Raw genomic sequence first — 17,667 nt, forward strand, 5'->3', positions numbered from 1 at the left:
GTGCGGACGTGCCGTCTCTCTCTCCCGTTAAACAAACTGCCTTGACTTTATTACTTTTCCTTTTTCTTTTGTGTGTATCGGTGTTTGTTTGGTTATTGTCCCGCTATGCGGACATGTCCAGGGATTTAAGGCCACCGCTGCGGCACCTCATGTCGTCCGTGGAGACGGACCCACACCCTTTATGCTTGGCTTGCCGTGGAACTCGGTGTCCGTAGGACAACACCTGTTCCGAGTGTAGGGAGTGGCCTGTCTCTCAGTGGGAGAGGTTTGCACGTAAGAAGAAGTCTAAACGCGAATATTCGCTTTCGGGGTCTTCCTCAAAATCGAAGAAATCGCGGGCTTCTGCTTCCTCTACGCCCAAATCTCTGCCTGAAGCTAATCCTCGACCAGGCCCTTTCGGGGCACGGTCGAGCAGTAGCGCAGGGCTTGTGACTCCAGGTCAACCCTGTGGGATAGACGAGGGTGGCGGCTCCCCTAGTGAGTCGGCTCCTTCTCTTCCCCCAGGGAGCGCCTGTTCCTTTCCAGACCTTGCATCTTTGTGGCCATCGCTGGGCGTCGATGGTCCTCCTACGAAGGAAGTTCTCCTCGAACTCCTCCAAAGGGGAGCAGAGAGAAGGCAGTCATCTCCTTCCTCTGTGGAGGTCGATCCTCCTCTTCTGGGCGCAGGCGCTGTTGCCCGTCGGTCAGGCCAAGAGTCTGGTTCCGACGCTGAGGAGTTAGCTAACCCACCAGGGGCGGTGGCAGGGCTTTCTCCAAGGCAAGCTTCCCCTTCGGGGGAACATATCTCTCGTTCGCGAGAGAAGATTGCCTCTGTACATCAGCAATCTCCTTACGCTTTAGGTTCTCCTCCAGGGGCGGAAAGAGAACCTTGTTATAAGCGTAGTTCTCCCTCGGGTGAACTCTCCTCCCCTGAGGAGGAATTATCTGTAGACCTTAATCAGTCTCCCCCTCGGTCGGAGTCTGTTGAACGTTCCTCTCCGGAGGTTCGTAGAGTGTAGGGGTGGGTAACCCCTCTCCACCCCGGACGTTCTCCTCCTCGGGCTGTGAGGAGACTTCTTTTTGAACCTGCTGGTTTTCCTTCGGGGTCTCGTGACAATCACCCTTTGGGTTGGCGTGATCGTGAGCCTTCGGGCTCTCGTCATGTTGATCCTGCGGGTTCTCATGACAGCAGGAGTCCTTCGGGTCTCCGTGGTGCTGAACCTTCGGGCTCTCGCGACTTGAAACCTTCGGGTTTCTGTTACGCTGAACCCTCGGGCTCTCGTAATGATGGTAACGTTGATCCTTCGGAGTCTCGTGACGTTGACCCTTCGGGGTCTCGTAACCTGAGTTACGCTGAACCCTTGGCCTCTCGTAGCTTTAGTCTCACTAACACTTCGGTGTATCGTGACAGAGAAACTTTGGTTTCTCGTTGCGTTGATCCTTCGGGTTCGCGCAACACAGTTCACGCTGAACTTTCGGGTTCTTGTGACCATAGTCATTCTTTTTATGACAGAGTTTTCAAACTCTCGTTATGTTGATCGTTCGCGCTCACACAACACTAGCTATCGTGAACCTTTGGGTGAGCGTAGCAGTGAGTTCTCTCACCAGCCTGAGAGCTCTCGTACGCACGACGAAGTTGGCGGGCACTACCGACTTGGCGCGCACGACCGACATGGCGCGCGCAAACAAAATGGCGAACATGGCGCGCGGGTTCATCCTATGGCGTGCCATATGCGCAAACATCCTGTTGCTTGCCATGCGCTTGAACAACCGGTTGTGCGTCATGCGCGCGAACAACCGGTTGCGCGTCATGCGCGCGAACAACCGGTTGCGCGCCATGCGCACAAATAACCTTATGCACGCCAGGTGCGCGAACAACCTTATGCGCGCCAGGTGTGCGAACAATCTTATGCGCGCCAGGTGCACGAACAACCTTATGCGCGCCATGAGTGCAATAAAGGTGCGCAATTAGGAAGGGCGCGCGCAATTAGGAAGGGCGCGCGCACGAGCACCCTTCCACCTACCAACAGTTCGGCGCACCCTTCCACCTACCAACAGTCCGACGCACGAGCGCATTACCATCTTGGCGCTCGCAATCAGTCTCTCAAGCCCCTTAGGCTCCAACGGAGATAACAGTCGCCTGCGCGACCGAGCCCAGATCCTATCCCTAAGGGTAGGTCTGTGCCGATCTTGCCTGTAGGGAAGCCTCCCTCAGACAAGAGGGTTAGGAAACCTGCCCAGGTTCCTAAACCCAGGGAGCAGTTCCTTCCTAAGAACCTCCCACTTAGTTCCTCGGGAGCCCGTGACCCCCCGTGGCTTAGCACCATATTCGATGCAATGCGCCAAACCATGAAAGGAGTCTTTCCCCACTCTCAGTCCTTAGGTGACACACCTTGGATCCCTTTATCGCCTCCTCTCTTCCCAGGGTCCTCTCCTCCCTCCGATCCTAGGAGGAGTTCGGAAGATTCCGCAGAGGCGGGTCCTTCTGGCAAGGGAAGACAGTCATCCCCTCGCAAAAGACCTCTGAAGGAGATTAGGCATGAACCTCAGGGTAGCCCCCTGCAGTTCAAGATGCCACAGGCCAGACCAAAGGAGAAAAGGAAAAGGATTCGTCCTTCGCCCCCTAAGGAGGATAGGGTTACTTCCCATGGAGACTCCTTCTGTCCTTTACCGGTCGAGATAGTGTCTAAGGAGGCACGACCTGCAACGGGATGGGACTCACCCCTTACGGCAACGGACTTACATTCCACCTGTAAGCCGACGGAGTCCTCTAGGCCTCTTGGGGACAGAGGACCTCCGGCCTTGTGGGAGGGAACCAAAGGATTTGTTCACCATCCCCAAATCCTCGGCCAGGCTTCCTTCCTCACTGCCTCCCAGGCAGCCGTAAGCGAGCACCTCCTTGGCAGTCTCCCTATCCCCAGTCTATCCAGTTGACGACTTCGACCCACTCTGGGCTTCTATGGATGAGAGCTTGGACGTGGAAGGGCAGAGCGATCTTGAGGACGACGCTCTGCCAGCAGCCGCTAGCCCTAAGCTTACGGAGGATGAGAGGAAGGAGTCGGAACACGCCTTCTGGCAGGTCCTAGCCTGCATCCGTTCCATCAATGGACTTCCAGATCCATTGGCAGCCCCTCTTGATGGAAAAGAAACAGTCCTTGACCAGTTCTATGGCACTCAGAAACCTCATAGGACCAGTGCAGATTTACCCTGGTCAAAGGGGTTGAAGAGTGCCAAACAGAAGGCAGTGTCCCAAGCAACTGGGTCCACCTCCTCTCTCCGCTCCAGCTCGTCCTCCAAGCTCTTACCTCCTCCATATGTGTTTCAGAGGAGGTACTATGAGATCCTCGGGGAATCTCTTCCAACGCTGCCTATCGACCACTCTATAGAGAAACTTACGGGACTTCCTGTCTCATTTTTGGCCTCTGAAATCCTAAACTAGGAGAAGGTGGCGAAGTACGCCATGCAGGCTACTTCGTGGCTGGATTTCTGGTTAGGATCCTTTGGACAACTGATGCGGTCTAAAGACCTGTCTTGGGAGTCCTCTATAAAGTCTTTGGAGACTTTCCTATTGTCTGGCACTCGGGCCATCGAGTTCCTCTCCCATCAGGTAGTGAACCTTGGGGCCAACACTATCCTGAAGAGGAGAGATGCCATCATAGGCAAGTTCCATAGACATCTCCCTCAGGCCAAAGTAGCAAGACTGAGAAGTGCTCCTTTCAAGGGCAATTCTTTGTTCCATCCCGAGGATGTCGAGCGGGTGGCAGAGAGGTGGAGGAAGTCCTGTCAGGAGTCCCTCATCCAAAAGGTCTTAACAGCTAGACCTTACCCCTCTCAGCCACAGCAGAAAGCACAGCAAAACCCACAACCAAAAAGGGCTAGAGACCCAAAACAGCAGGGTAAAAAGGGTTAAAAGCAGGCCTTTCACAGCAAAATGTCCTTTCGTGGAGGAAAGGGTAAGAAGGGATCCGTCCGAGGCCGGTCCCAATAAGACAGGCAATCCTCCCATTTGCCCACCTGTGGGGGGATGCCTGCAAAGTCGCTGGCAGAGGTGGCTTCACCACGGGGCCGAACCCTGGACGGTCGAGGTGATTCGTTGAGGGTATCGTATCCCGTTCATGCTCTCTCTCCCTCCACTGACTCGAGTGCCGATTCCATCGAACTCCTGTGCGAAGGGATCAGCACAGGAGTTTTCCCTCAGGGCAGAAGTCCAGTCCATATTGGAGAAGGACGCTCTCCAGGAGGTCCTCGACGGTTCCCCAGGCTTCTACAGTCGACTCTTTCTTGTGAAAAAGGCATCTGGAGACTGGAGACCAGTCATCGACCTCTCGGCCCTGAACAGGTTTGTCGAACAGACACCTTTCAGGATGGAGATGGCCGACACAGTCAGACAAGCGATAAGACCCCAGGACTTCATGTGCACTCTAGATCTAAAGGACGCATACTTCCAGATCCCAATTCACCCGTCTTCCAGGAAGTATCTGAGATTCATGTTCAATTGGAAGCATTACCAGTTCAGGGTACTGTATTTCGGTCTTTCCACTGCACCCCAGGTATTCTCGAGAATATTTGCCCTAGTATCATCTTGGGCTCACAGAGTCGGCATCCGTCTCCTAAGATACTTGAACGACTGGCTGATTCTGGCAGACTCGGAGGCGGCCCTTCTCTGCCACCGAGACAAGCTTCTAAGGTTTTGCCAGGATCTGGGGATCGTAGTAAACCTCGAAGTCTCAATTGCTCCCCTTTCAAGAACTGGTATACCTAGGCATGCGATTAGACACCCTAAGGCACAAAGCATTTCCATCAGACGAAAGGATCCAGAGACTGAGAGAGATAGCACAGGTCTTCCTCAGTCGGGAAGAGCTCCCGACGCAGTATTGGCTTCACCTTCTCGGTCACCTCTCTTCCCTGACCCGACTGGTCCCCAACTGTCGCCTCAGGATGAGATCCCTCCAGTGGCGACTAAAATCCCAGTGGAACCAACACTCCGATTCCCGGGATCACCTAGTCCGCATAGGGCTAGAGGAACAGTTGGACCTCAGGTGGTGGCTGGCTGAGCCGAACCTCTGCAAAGGGGTCGATCTTCTCCTCTCTCCCCCGGAATTGATGCTTTTTTCGGATGCACCAAAAGAAGGATGGAGGGCTCACGTGCTGCACCATTACATCTCTGGCCAATGGTCCGAATCAGAAAGGTACCAGCACATAATCTCTTGGAGATGAGGGCAGCCTTTCTGGCCCTCAAAACGTTCCACCAGGTCCTGGCGGGGCACTCCGTGGTGTTGATGAGCGACAACACCACGGTAGTAGCTTATCTAAGAAAACAGGGCGGTACCTTTTTGCAGCAGCTGTGCCATCTTGCAGTAGAGATACTCAGGTGGTCAGAGGACAACTCGGTGACTCTATCAGCTCGCTTCATTCCGGGCAAGCGGAATGTGCTAGCAGACAAGCTGAGCAGAGTGACTCAGATAGTTGGCACTGAGTGGTCTTTGAACCCTCTGATAGCCAACAAAGTGCTGACTTTGTGGGGTTCCCCGACTGTGGATCTGTTCGCAACGGCCCTGAATTTCAGGCTCCCGTTGTACTGCTACCCAGTCCCGGATCCCTAAGCTCTTTGCCAAGATGCTTTCCAACAACGGTGAATAAACCTGGATGCTTACGCGTTTCCCCCCATTCTGTCTGATGAGAAAAGTCCTCAACCAAGTACGAGCAAGCAACACTTTGCAAATGACCCTCACTCAAACAACCATATGCCAACATCTTCCACAAAGCCGTAGCTTCACTTTGACTTCACGCCTGGAGACTATCCAGCACCTCCTCACACAGAGAGGCTTTTCGCAAGCGGTTGTGAAGAGAATGGCTGACACCTCAGGAGATCCACAGAGGCAGTCTACCGGGTGAAGTGGTCAGTTTTCTGTGGTTGGTGTCATGGAAGGGGTATCTCTCCCCCCGATGCCTGTTCCAACTATAGTGGAGTTTCTTGTATATCTTTGGGAAGAAATGCTTCTCTTGGTCTCGGCAGTCAAAGGCTACCGCTCAGCCTTGAGTCTCGCCTTTAGACTGAAAGGAGTCAATATTTCCTCCTCGTTGTAACTTTCTTTGCTCATACGCAGTTACGAGCTTACTTGTCCCCAGGCAGAGCTAAGACCTCCCCCTTGGAACGTGGTTTGGGTCCTCAGGTCTCTGAAGGCCCTATGAACCACTACGCCAGGCCTCTGATCGCCACCTCACGTGGAAGACGGTGTTTCTGCTCGCTCTGGCTTCGGCCAAGAGAGTCGGCGAACTTCATGGTCTATCTGTTGATGTCTCCCACTCTAGGAGATGGGGGGAAGTAATCCTCAACTACGTCCCTGAGTTTGTAGCTAAGACTCAAAATCCGGGTGTGCCGGACTCCAGGTTCGGCCCATTTCGGATAGAGAGTCTTCGTTCTGTAACCGAAGATCCAGACCAACTGTTACTATGTCCAGTAAGGAGTCTGAGGTGTTACTTAAGAAGAACAGCAAAAGCTTGCCCCCTTGTACGAGCACTTTTTGTCAGCACAGGCAAGGTCAAGAGAAGGGTCACAAGGAATACTATTTCCTCCTGGATAAGGAAAGTAATCGAGTACGCTCTATATCTAGATCCTCCTCTGTTCAACCGACCCAGAGCTCATGACGTCAGAGGCATTGCAACGTCTCTGGCATTCAAGAAGAATTTTTCTGTGGCACAGGTATTGCAAGCGGGCTTGTGGAAGCGTAACCCACAGGAGCATGGAAACCTTCTCCATTGGTCCTGTGGTGGCCACACAACAAGTGATCTAATGCCTCAGGCTCCTTGATGGACAAGTAGCAGAGGGTTGAGGGCTGAGGTTACCCGGGTTAGTCTAGGGTGAATGAAAAGAATGCCTGGCTCCCTTCTTTCTTTCTCCTTCTCTCTCCCTGGGGAAACGGCTCCGCAAGACCGAAGCATAGCTGACCTCACCCCTCTGCAGGGAATATTCTTTTCCCTTGTGCATCCTGAGTATGAATAAATACTTTATGTCAGCAATACCTTGTGAGGGAGGGTATTGGATATGTCTTAGAACTCATGCTTATCCTCGAGTTCCTACATAAAGACATGCCATGAGTCTCTCTCACACAAGCTTTTGCAGGCCGCCATCATTGAGTTACCTTGTAACTACTGTACTTTGATTTTAGCGAGGGTAGGGTTCCTACTAATTAGATCAAATTTGATCTAATTAGAGGGAACCCCAGGTCATGACCAAGGCCAGTTGGTAGAACTTCCTCCCTCCTAAGAGTAAGTCACCCTATAAATAGCGAAGGTTTGTATCTGTGTCGGAACAAATAACAAATTTGGAAATAATTTGTATATTTCCTAACATGCAAACCTGAAGCTATTTATATTAATTGGCCCGCCACCCTGTCCCCCTAGAAGTCCTGCCAGAAAGCAAAAGTGGTTACTCATCCGACAGGTGTGAGTGGACGGGGTAGCTAGTCTACCCCAACCCCCTCCCGCTAACTAGCGGATGGGGTAATTATCCCTCACTAAAATTGTTTTGGCTGGTTTTCAGTGTTGCCGAAAGTAATACCCTATAAATAGCTCCAGGTTTGTATGTTCGGAAAAATACAAATTATTTCCAAATTTGTTATATTTTGCTTCTAAAATTTCTTATGATATTTTTAATGATTGAATAATTATCATCACTGGAGAGTTGCAGCAAATATATTCATGTTCATTTAATATTGAAATACTTAGAAAATTTAGTCATATGTTGTCTTAGTTGAAGCTAAATCTCATACTTTTCATATTTTTCTTCCAGCCTGATTATGCAAAAGCATTATTAATGCTCCATCCTATAGAAATTGCCCGACAGCTCACCCTCTTAGAATTTGAACTCTATAGAGCAGTTAAGCCATCTGAGCTTGTTGGCACACCATGGACCAAAGAAAACAAAGATAAACGCTCACCAAACTTGCTCAAATTGATCCACCACACAAATAATGTAAGTGACATCATTGTAGTTTACTAATATGGTGTATTGTATTTTTTTTTTTTTCAAATTAACCATCTGATATTTCCTCTTTTATGTTTAACTACTACTATTTTTTTCCCCTTTATGTAAGTGACATCATTGTAGTTTATTAATATGATATTTGATATTTCCTCTTTAAATTTCAACTATCCGATATTTCTTGTTTTTTAAGTTTACCTATTACTTTCATTATTTTTCATTAATGATTCTGTGTCTATTACTGAATGGTCTTTAAATTTTGAAAATATATTCTAGCAAATAAATTTTTGTCGTAAAGATGGGATTAGCTATACAGTATCTTTTGGTTCTCATCCCAGAGGAAGTGAATCAGCAGCTGAATTGAATATTGTGCATTTATTTCTTCATTGAAATTAAGGGTACAACTTTTAGATAGTATGGTTTCTATCTAGCATTGAGAATGATTGCATTTCATCAATAAGTACCCTACTTGAGTATTTATTATCTTGTTTTATATCTAATCATTACAGAAATTTAATTTCATATTTGTTCCAACACAAATACTCACCGAGAACTACTTTTCTTGGAGTCACTTGTGAATCCCTCAATCTCGACCAAGGTTTTTCCCGCCGTTACCCCCCTTACTCCGCTCTACATAGGCTTACCCCCGCCGCCAGAGAATGCGCCCTGAGGGCAGGATTAGGGCAGGTCACTGCTTCTCTGGGTCAGCGTCCTCATTAAGTTCCTTGGTCGTGAGCAGTACACAGCTCACTCTCGTCTCTCTCGATCCTTTGGCGCGTTTGTGTTCCACGTGTTTCCAGCATGGGGACTTGTGTTTTTGCGTAGTGCATTATACGCAAGTGTTACAGTGCGTTCTCCCTGTGTATATCCCCAGTGTACTTATAGCTCACTAGTGTTGTGCCATTCGTGTGCGAACGATGGAGCATGTGCGCCGTTGCCCTGGGCCTAGAGCCGGAAAGTCGTGTGGGGCTTTCCTCTCAAAGCCAGAGGTAGACCCTCACTCCCTTTGTTCCACGTGTAGGGGGAAAGTTTGCTCCTCCGCGGACACGTGTCCGGAGTGAGTAAGTTGGGATGATATCCAGTGGGTACGCTACGGTACCAAAAAGAAGAAATCTTCTAAGCGTTCCCCCAGGAAGATTAGTGTCGTTTCTTCGTTACCGTCGGCCAGAGATCGGTCCGACGAAGCCTCGGCTTCTCCGTCTCCTTTGCAGAGGAGAGGGCAAGAAGCCTCCAGTGTTGTAGATAGTCAAGGCGTTCTTCCCAGGGAACCCAGTGCGAGGGAAGAACCAAGGGCGGGCCCCTCTAGGGCTAACGAAGGGTCCGGTAGTGCTTCAGGTGAATCAGGCCTTGTGGTGGGGGACCACGCGTCCTCTGAAGACCCCGTATGGGGCAGTGTTGTTGTTTCGGAGTCTCCTCCGCCCTCGTGGGCCGGTGCGTCGGGCTCTCCCCCGCCAGGGGACAGCCAAAGTAGAGTTCGCCGCCCGAGTAGCGATGCCTTCGGGTGGAAGTTGCCGAAGACGCCAGGGAGGTCACCGCTAAGAATGGACGTGACCCTGGACCCCTGGCCCCCTGGCATGGATAGATTAGACTCTGTGCCGACGATCTCCATGGCGGTTCCCGAGGACTTCCTCCAGCATTCGATCTCGGACGTCCGGCGGCGAGGAAATTCCCCCGCGGATCACGCTGGCAGCCGTTACGCAAGGAACGTGGCGCCGTCGGACTCGTCAGAGGTAGATTCATCCTCCGAGGAAAAAGTCAGGGGGAAACGACGCAGGAGAAGGGAGCTGTCCGAAAGCGATCATTCCCGCTCTAGGTCAAGGTCGCGGCCTAGCAAGAAGCACTCCCGCTCCCATTCCCGTAAGTGTAGGAGAAATGCCTCTCCCGGGGGCGCCTGGGTCTACGTACCTTCAGGAGAGTCCAAGAGGCTCCACTCTCCAGACCCTCGTTCCAGTGAACGTGCGTCTAGGCTGCCGCTCTACGCACAGCCTAGAACCGCGCGACCTGGCACGCAGGAAAGACCTCTCACAGAAGCATAAGTCCTCGAGGCCTCCGGTTCACCCCGCCCAGCGGGGGGAAACGCGCTTCTTTGCAGGCAGCCTGACCGAACCAGCCCAGCTGGTGCGGTCATCGAGTAAGAAGGAACGGTTCCCGTTGTTGGGTCAGCCCACCGGGACCGTGACTTCCGCTTCCAGAGCCTTCGGGCAACCGAGGGCCCTCCCTGAGCCGGTGGTACCCACCTTGCAGCGAGATACACCCTCTTACGGAGCTCCCTACGGTTACAGGTCGGCCCCCCTGGACCCAAGGGCGGGACGACCGGTCTGCCGAACCAGCAACCCGGCGCCCCCACTCCAGGCCGAGGCATCGGCTGACGGAGGAGAAACTCCCCCGTCGGAGGACTCCGCACACAGAAGAGTGGTGGGCCTCATCAGGAGGCACCATGGGATTACAGAACCCTCGGCGCCTAAGGGGAATTCCTGGAGATCAAGCCTCCTGAGAATTACACATCACGATGCCCTTCCGAAGTCCTCCCTGGCCCTTCCTCTTGCCCCAGACCTAGTACTAGGGCAAGAGTACATAGACAACTTGGTGGCCAGCAATGCGGAAGCCCCCAAGTCCCAGAGTGCCTCGAAACTGCTCCAGGGCCTCAAAGCACAAGGGAAAGTATACATTCCAGAAGGGCAGCGCCCAGGCCCCTGTAGAGTGGACCCGGCCTTGGACATCCTGGGACAAGGCGGCTCAGACGAAAGGGCCTCGTCAGCCCCCGGTTTCCTTCTCTCCTACGGAAGCCGCCATGATGGAGGAGATGTCGAGGGACCTGGTTAACGTCTCCTCATGGCTGGACTGGTGGGCCTCCACTTTAGTAAACGTGCAAGCCTCCATCGACCCCGAAGATCCTGAGCAGCAGAACCTCCTGACGGACCTTCTCACCTCCGGGGGGAAAACTCTGAAGTTTCTAGCGTACCAGGCGCTCGCCCTGACGGCCAACTGGGTACTAAGGAAACGAGACACGGTACTAGCTAAGGTGTCGAGGAGGATCCCGGACAGAGAGTCCCGAGCTGTTCGTAGCCTACCCTTGTGGGGGGAGTCTCTGTTCCCATTAAAAGAGCTGGAAAACCTAATGGAGAAAGTGTCCAAGAAGAAAGAGGCCAACGTCCCCAGACAGGCGTCATCTAGAAGGCCGCCATACAGGAGAGCCGCCTCAGATAGCGACGTGACTCCTCAGGCCGCCCTCAACACTTCGAGGAGGGACGCCCCTTCCTCCTCCTGGACAACAACTCCTCAGCCCTCCCGCAGAGGAGCACCAGCTTCTTCCAGCTCCTTCAGGTCGGGGTACTCCGCCTCTAAGAGAGGCAGATCAGGCCGCCCCTCTAGGAGAAGGTAGAAGGAGAGGCCCCCTACTCCCGCCCAAGCCTCAGACCTCATTGGCAAGCATGGAAAGCACAAGGAGCGGATCCTTGGACGGTGTCCGTCCTGAAAGAAGGCTACAGGCTCCCCTTCATGGCGGACCCACCCCCTCTTATTCCAGCCAGCCAGACAGAATGGTTGGCCCCCAGGGACCCGATGAAAAGGGCCACCCTTCAAGAGGAGATTTCCTCCATGTTGGAGAAGGGGGCCATGGAAGAGGTCCTTCTCCCAGGCCCAGGCTTCTACAGCCGCCTGTTCCTGGTAGAGAAAGCAACGGGGGGGTGGAGACCCGTGATAGACCTGTCGGCCCTCAACAAGTTCGTCAAGAAGACGGACTTCAAGATGGACACCCCAAAATCAGTCCTGATGTCCTTGAGGGAGAAAGATTACATGATGACGGTCGACCTCAAGGACGCATACTTCCAGATCCCTGTCCACCCGTTGAGTCGGAAGTTCCTCCGGGTAAAATGGGGTTCCCAGATCCTGCAGTTCAAGACCCTTTGCTTCGGTCTGTCGACGGCCCCTCAAGTGTTCTCGAGGGTCTTCGCGACAGTCTCAGTGTGGGCTCACGAACGGGGTATCCGTCTCATCAGATACCTAGACGACTGGTTGCTCCTTTCCAACTCAAAGGCCCTCTTGGAGGAACAAGGGAGAAACCTCCTTCAGTTCTGCAGGAATCTGGGAATCGTAATCAATCTGGAAAAGTCGAACTTAACACCATCCAATAGAATAAGATACTTGGGGATGACGTTGGATACCGTGCAGGGGAAGGTTTTCCCCTCGGAAGACAGGATACGGAACCTCAAGCACATCATTCAGCCGTTCCTGTCAGAACATTCCAGGAGGGCGAGAGACTGGCAGAGACTGATAGGTCACCTGGTCTCATTGGAGAAACTGGTTCCCCAAGGGAGGATGAGGCTCAGACCCATTCAATGGAACCTCAAGAGCCTCTGGTCCCAGACAGGCTCTCAGAAGGCGTTAATTCCAATCCTTCCAGACACGAGAACCTCCCTAGAATGGTGGCACTGCCAGTCGAACTCCCTCAAGGGGATGCCCCTCGGGTCCTCTCCCCCCGAGTACCTCCTGTTCACAGACGCCTCCAACCAAGGGTGGGGGGCCCACCTTCTGGAAGAGGTAGCAAGCGGTACCTGGTCGGAGAGCGAAAAGCGTCTCCACATCAATGTCCTAGAACTAAGAGCAGTCCAGAAGGCATGTCTTCACTTTGCAAGTCGGCTAAAGGGAAACACCGTGGCGTTAATGTGCGACAACGCCACGGTAGTGGCCTACATAAAGAAGCAAGGGGGCATGAGATCGAAAGAACTGTGCGACCTCGCCATAAGCATCCTACATTGGGCGGACGAGCAGCAAGTGGTGCTGCTAGCAAGGTTCATCCCCGGGAAGAAAAACGTGCTAGCCGACGGCCTCAGCAGAATGGGTCAAATAGTAGGGACAGAGTGGTCTCTACACCCAGAAGTAGCCAGACTCATCATTCAACGCTGGGGCTCCCCGGTGATGGACCTCTTTGCAACAAAGCTCAACGCCCAACTACCGGTCTATTGCTCCCCGGTCCCAGACCAAAAGGCAGCCCTAGAAGACACCTTCCAACACAAGTGGGACAACCTGGACGTGTACGCTTTTCCCCCCTTCACGCTGATAAGGCAGGTACTCAACAGAGTAAGGGCCTCCCGAAACCTAAGGATGACTTTGGTAGCGCCCTGGTGGCCGGAGAGAGAGTGGTTCGCGGACCTAAAAGACCTAGCGAGCCAACCGCCTTGGCCTCTGCCCGCCAGGTCAGACCTCCTGCACCAACCGCACTTCCTCAGGCTCCACGACAACCCTCTCTCTCTTCGCCTTCACGCCTGGAGACTATCGAGCGGCTCTTGAAGAAGGAGGGGTACTCCTCCGCCACAGCTAAGAGAATGTCCCTATACCTGAGGAAATCCTCTACCGTGGTATACCAGGCGAAGTGGGCCTCCTTCACGAAGTGGTGCTCGGAGAAACACATTAGCCCTCTTAAAGCTTCGGTCCTGGACATAGCTGAGTTTCTGGTGTATCTTAGAGATGAAGTGGGAATGTCAATCCCAGCCATTAAAGGAGTTCGAGCCGCCTTAGGCCAAGTCTTCCTCCTGAAAGGCATCGACCTGGGGACCTCGAGACACATAGCGATGCTGATTAGGAGTTTCGAGCAGTCCTGCCCCCCTCAAGCTAGGAGAGTGCCCAGATGGGACCTAGCCAAGGTCTTGAAGATGCTAAGTCGTCCTCCCTTTGAACCCCTGAAAGATATCGGGGACAAAGACCTGACCCTCAAGACCGTCTTCTTGCTAGCCTTAGCTTCGGCTAAGAGAGTGGGCGAGATCCATGGTCTGTCTTACGACGTTTCGCACTCCAAAGGGTGGAAAGAAGTGTCCTTCAGGTTCGTGCCCTCCTTTGTGGCGAAGACTCAGAACCCAGCAGTCTGGGACCCGAGGTTTGAAGGTTTCTCAATTCCGGCCATTCCCAAGACAGGCATTACGGAAGACTTGAAGTTATGCCCAGTACGGACGCTCAGAAAGTACCTGGAAAGGACAGCTCATCTCCGACCAGGTACCAAGAACCTCTTCGTTTCCACAGGTGTTAATAAGAAACAAGTTTCCAAGAACACCATTTCCTTCTGGCCGAGACAAGTCATCGCTAGAACCTATGAAGAGGATAGAATGGCAGTGCCAGGCACTCCCCGCCCCCATGACATCAGGGGTCTGAGCACCTCCTTGGCCTTTGAGAGAAACATGGCGGTGGGGCAGATCCTGCAGGCAGGCACTTGGTCGCACCAGTCGACCTTTACTGCCCACTACCTCAAGGATTATTCAAGAAAATCCTTGGACGGGTTCTCCATTGGGACTGTCATTGCCGCCCTACAAGCTGTGTAGCGGTAGGCCAGAAGCTGTCCCCAACGGTGAAAAAAATTCTTCGCGACTACATCAGGAGAAAATCGCCAGAAGAAATTTTAAGAGGTGAGTCTTAGATAATAGCGTAAGGTTCCGCAGTTACCCTCACTCCGCACTCTGATAGGCCCCGCATTCCATAGCCCTCTAGGCACTATGTGCTGAGTCAAGTGTCAGAATAGCACTCCCGCCTCCTAAAGTATAAGTCTCCAAGAAAAGTAGTTCTCGGTGAGTATTTGTGTTGGAACAAATCAAAAATTTTAAATAATTTTTATTTTTCCTAACATACTCACCGAGAACTACTTTTCGGGTAATGGCCCTCCCTTCCGTCCCCGAGTGCCATCCTTCCATTGCCAAGTTGGGCTAAGCGACGAACTTAATGAGGACGCTGACCCAGAGAAGCAGTGACCTGCCCTAATCCTGCCCTCAACGCGCATTCTCTGGCGGCGGGGTTAAGCCTATGTAGAGCGGAGTAAGGGGGGTAACGGCGGGAAAAACCTTGGTCGAGATTGAGGGATTCACAAGTGACTCCAAGAAAAGTAGTTCTCGGTGAGTATGTTAGGAAAAATAAAAATTATTTAACATTTTTGATTTTTACTTATAAATGCTCATGGGACTTATATTGTTCGTTAATTACTTGTTTTATCTTTTGTGTTCTTACTCTCAAAACCTTATGCTTCCATATGTATATGCATATTTATAATTAGAAAAAAGTAGTTATTAAGTCCTTTGTTGTTCAAGCAGACACCATATTTGGAGGAGTCCTCCAATCATTGGAGCCATTATCATCCCATTTGATTACTGTCCATAAATAAACATTCTGCTTCCTTTATATATGGTAAAATTACATATTACATTACCTAGACTCTTCAAGTTAAAAATTTTGGAATAGGGGCACAAGAGCCTAAAGACATTAAGTTAGCAGAAAATTGTTTCTTTTAACAATTGATTGAAGGGGAAAAATGTTGGCATTTAAACAAACAATCAAATTCAGAAATATAGTATAGATGATATACAATAGTCAGCAAACTATATTATACATTGCTTAGACATGCTGTAGTTCATAGGACCTATTATACAGTGGTACTTTGGTTTACAAGTTTAATTTGTTCTGAGAGCAAACTCATTAACTAGAATGCTCTTAGAATATCATCATCATCTCCTCCTACACCCTTTGACGCAAAGGGCCTCAAAATACAATAGAATATAATTACCATGGAAAATAGATATAAAAGTTAATTCATGGCTACGCTCCCCTCTTCTCTTGTGCGAAGCCATTGTGTTTGCGTCATTCGTCATGCTGCGATGATGAAGCATGTTCATGTTTTTGCAGGGATAGTTATGGATGGCCGAGTTAAGGCCACTTTATTCATGGAGCTTCCTGGCTTTGTGTACTGAATACTTGGAGCCCAGAATTTGACTCCATATTCTACAGTGTCTTTGTTTGTATTTGAATTGTGTCTTTATCTAACCTATTAGTTTTTGTGCTCTCTTTTCAGCTTTTATGCTCTGTTCGATGAGCTTCAAATCCTTGCTGATAATAATACCGTGATCTTCCTCCTGGTCCAAATTTTCTATTTCATTACCCAGCAGTGAGTACAGTGAACCCTCGTTTATCGCGGTAGATAGGTTCCAGTCGCGGCCGCGATAGGTGAAAATCCGCGAAGTAGTGACACCATATTTACCTATTTATTCAACATGTATATTCAGACTTTTAAAACCTTCCCTTGTACGTAGTACTGTTAACAAACTACCCTTTAATGTACAGAACACTTAATGCATGTACTACAGTACCCTAAATTAAAACAGGCACAAATATTAAAGGTGATTTTATATCATGCATTTCCTAAACATGCTAAAAAGCACGATAAAAAATGGCAACCAATGTTTTGTTTACATTTATCTCTGATCATAATGTAGAAACAAACTGGAGGTAGAGCTTTGCTTATTACCCAGACATATTTCCCATACTTTTCCCTTAGAACTACATCACATCTTCCTACTTTAGATATATATATATATATATATATATATATATATATATATATATATATATATATATATATATATATATATATATATATATATATGTGTGTGTGTGTGTGTGTGTGTGTATATATATATATATATATATATATATATATATATATATATATATATATATTTATATGTATACACATATACATACCTACATATATACATAAATACATGCATACATATATATATATATATATATATATATATATATATATATATATATTACTGTATATATATGGGTTATGGAAAAAATCCGCGAAGTGGTGAATCCGCGATGGTCGAACCGCGAAGTAGCGAGGGTTCACTGTAATCTAATTGTGGGTTACTATAACTATGTGCATGACTTTACATTTCCCACAATGAAAAGCCATTTGCCATTTTCTTTACCATGCTCCTAGCTTCATTAGATTCTCTCTTAAGGCTTCTATGTCTTCTGAGTTTGCAGCATTTATTCCTAGTTTAGTATCGTCGGCAAATTGGGCTATTCTACTAGTTAATTCTAAATCTATGTCGTTGATGTAGATCAGAATTAGCAATGGTCCAAGGACGAATCCTTCCTTGAGGTACTCTGCTTGTAACAGTTTCCCACTTTGAAGCTTTTCTATTGATTATAACTCTCTGTTTGTCTTTTTGTTAGTCAATCTTTGATCCATTCAGCTCGCTTGTCAGTGATGCCTAGTGCTCTAATTTTAACTATTAATTTTTTATGAGGAACTTTGTCTAAAGCCTCTTGAAAGTCTAGGAATATGATGTCTATTGCCCTACTTTTGTCAGAAATGCTAAACATGTCCCAAAAGATTTGTCACACATGATCTCTTTTGTCTAAAACCGTGTTGGCTGTCTATCAGAAGTTTTTTTTTTTCTCCATATGTTTTTCTTTTGAATCTACTATAATTGATTCAAAAATTTTGCAAGGCACTGAAGGTAGACACACTGGTCTGTAGTTGTCAGGTTCTTTTGGTCCCTTCTTGTATGATAGCTGGTTTTGGGAGGGTCGTTGATTCTTCCCCTAGAGAATACAGTTGTGAAATAGCCATTCATCAGTTTGACTTTTTCCAAATTATTTGTTGTAAAATTACCCTCCTTCTCTTAATGGGCTAATGTTGTTTTTGATTGGTTTTCTACTGTTTACATATGCAAAAAATTCTTTTGGGTTTTCTTTACTAGGTGAAGCCACTCTCTTCTCTTCATTGATCTTAGCCTTTCTAACTAGTTTATCTACTTTTCGGCTAAACTTCCTGTGCTTGGAAATTTCATGAATTGAAGGCTGTGAACCCATTGATTTATGTTTGCTGCCTCTACTACTTATTGCATGGGCTATTTGTCTTTTGAATCACTCAG

General features: G+C 49.5%; 1 protein-coding gene across 1 annotated transcript in view; it reads left to right on the forward strand.

The window, feature by feature from the left end:
* The window catches only part of LOC137657293 (son of sevenless homolog 2-like), a 454,104-nt gene that overhangs the window by 229,382 nt on the left and 207,055 nt on the right, over nucleotides 1-17,667 (forward strand). Inside the window, 1 exon segment of the mRNA XM_068391627.1 lies at nucleotides 7,772-7,954. Coding sequence (XP_068247728.1) covers nucleotides 7,772-7,954 — 183 coding nt within the window.

Source organism: Palaemon carinicauda, chromosome 18 (genome assembly GCF_036898095.1).
Source record: "Palaemon carinicauda isolate YSFRI2023 chromosome 18, ASM3689809v2, whole genome shotgun sequence".
Classification (NCBI taxonomy): domain Eukaryota; kingdom Metazoa; phylum Arthropoda; class Malacostraca; order Decapoda; family Palaemonidae; genus Palaemon; species Palaemon carinicauda.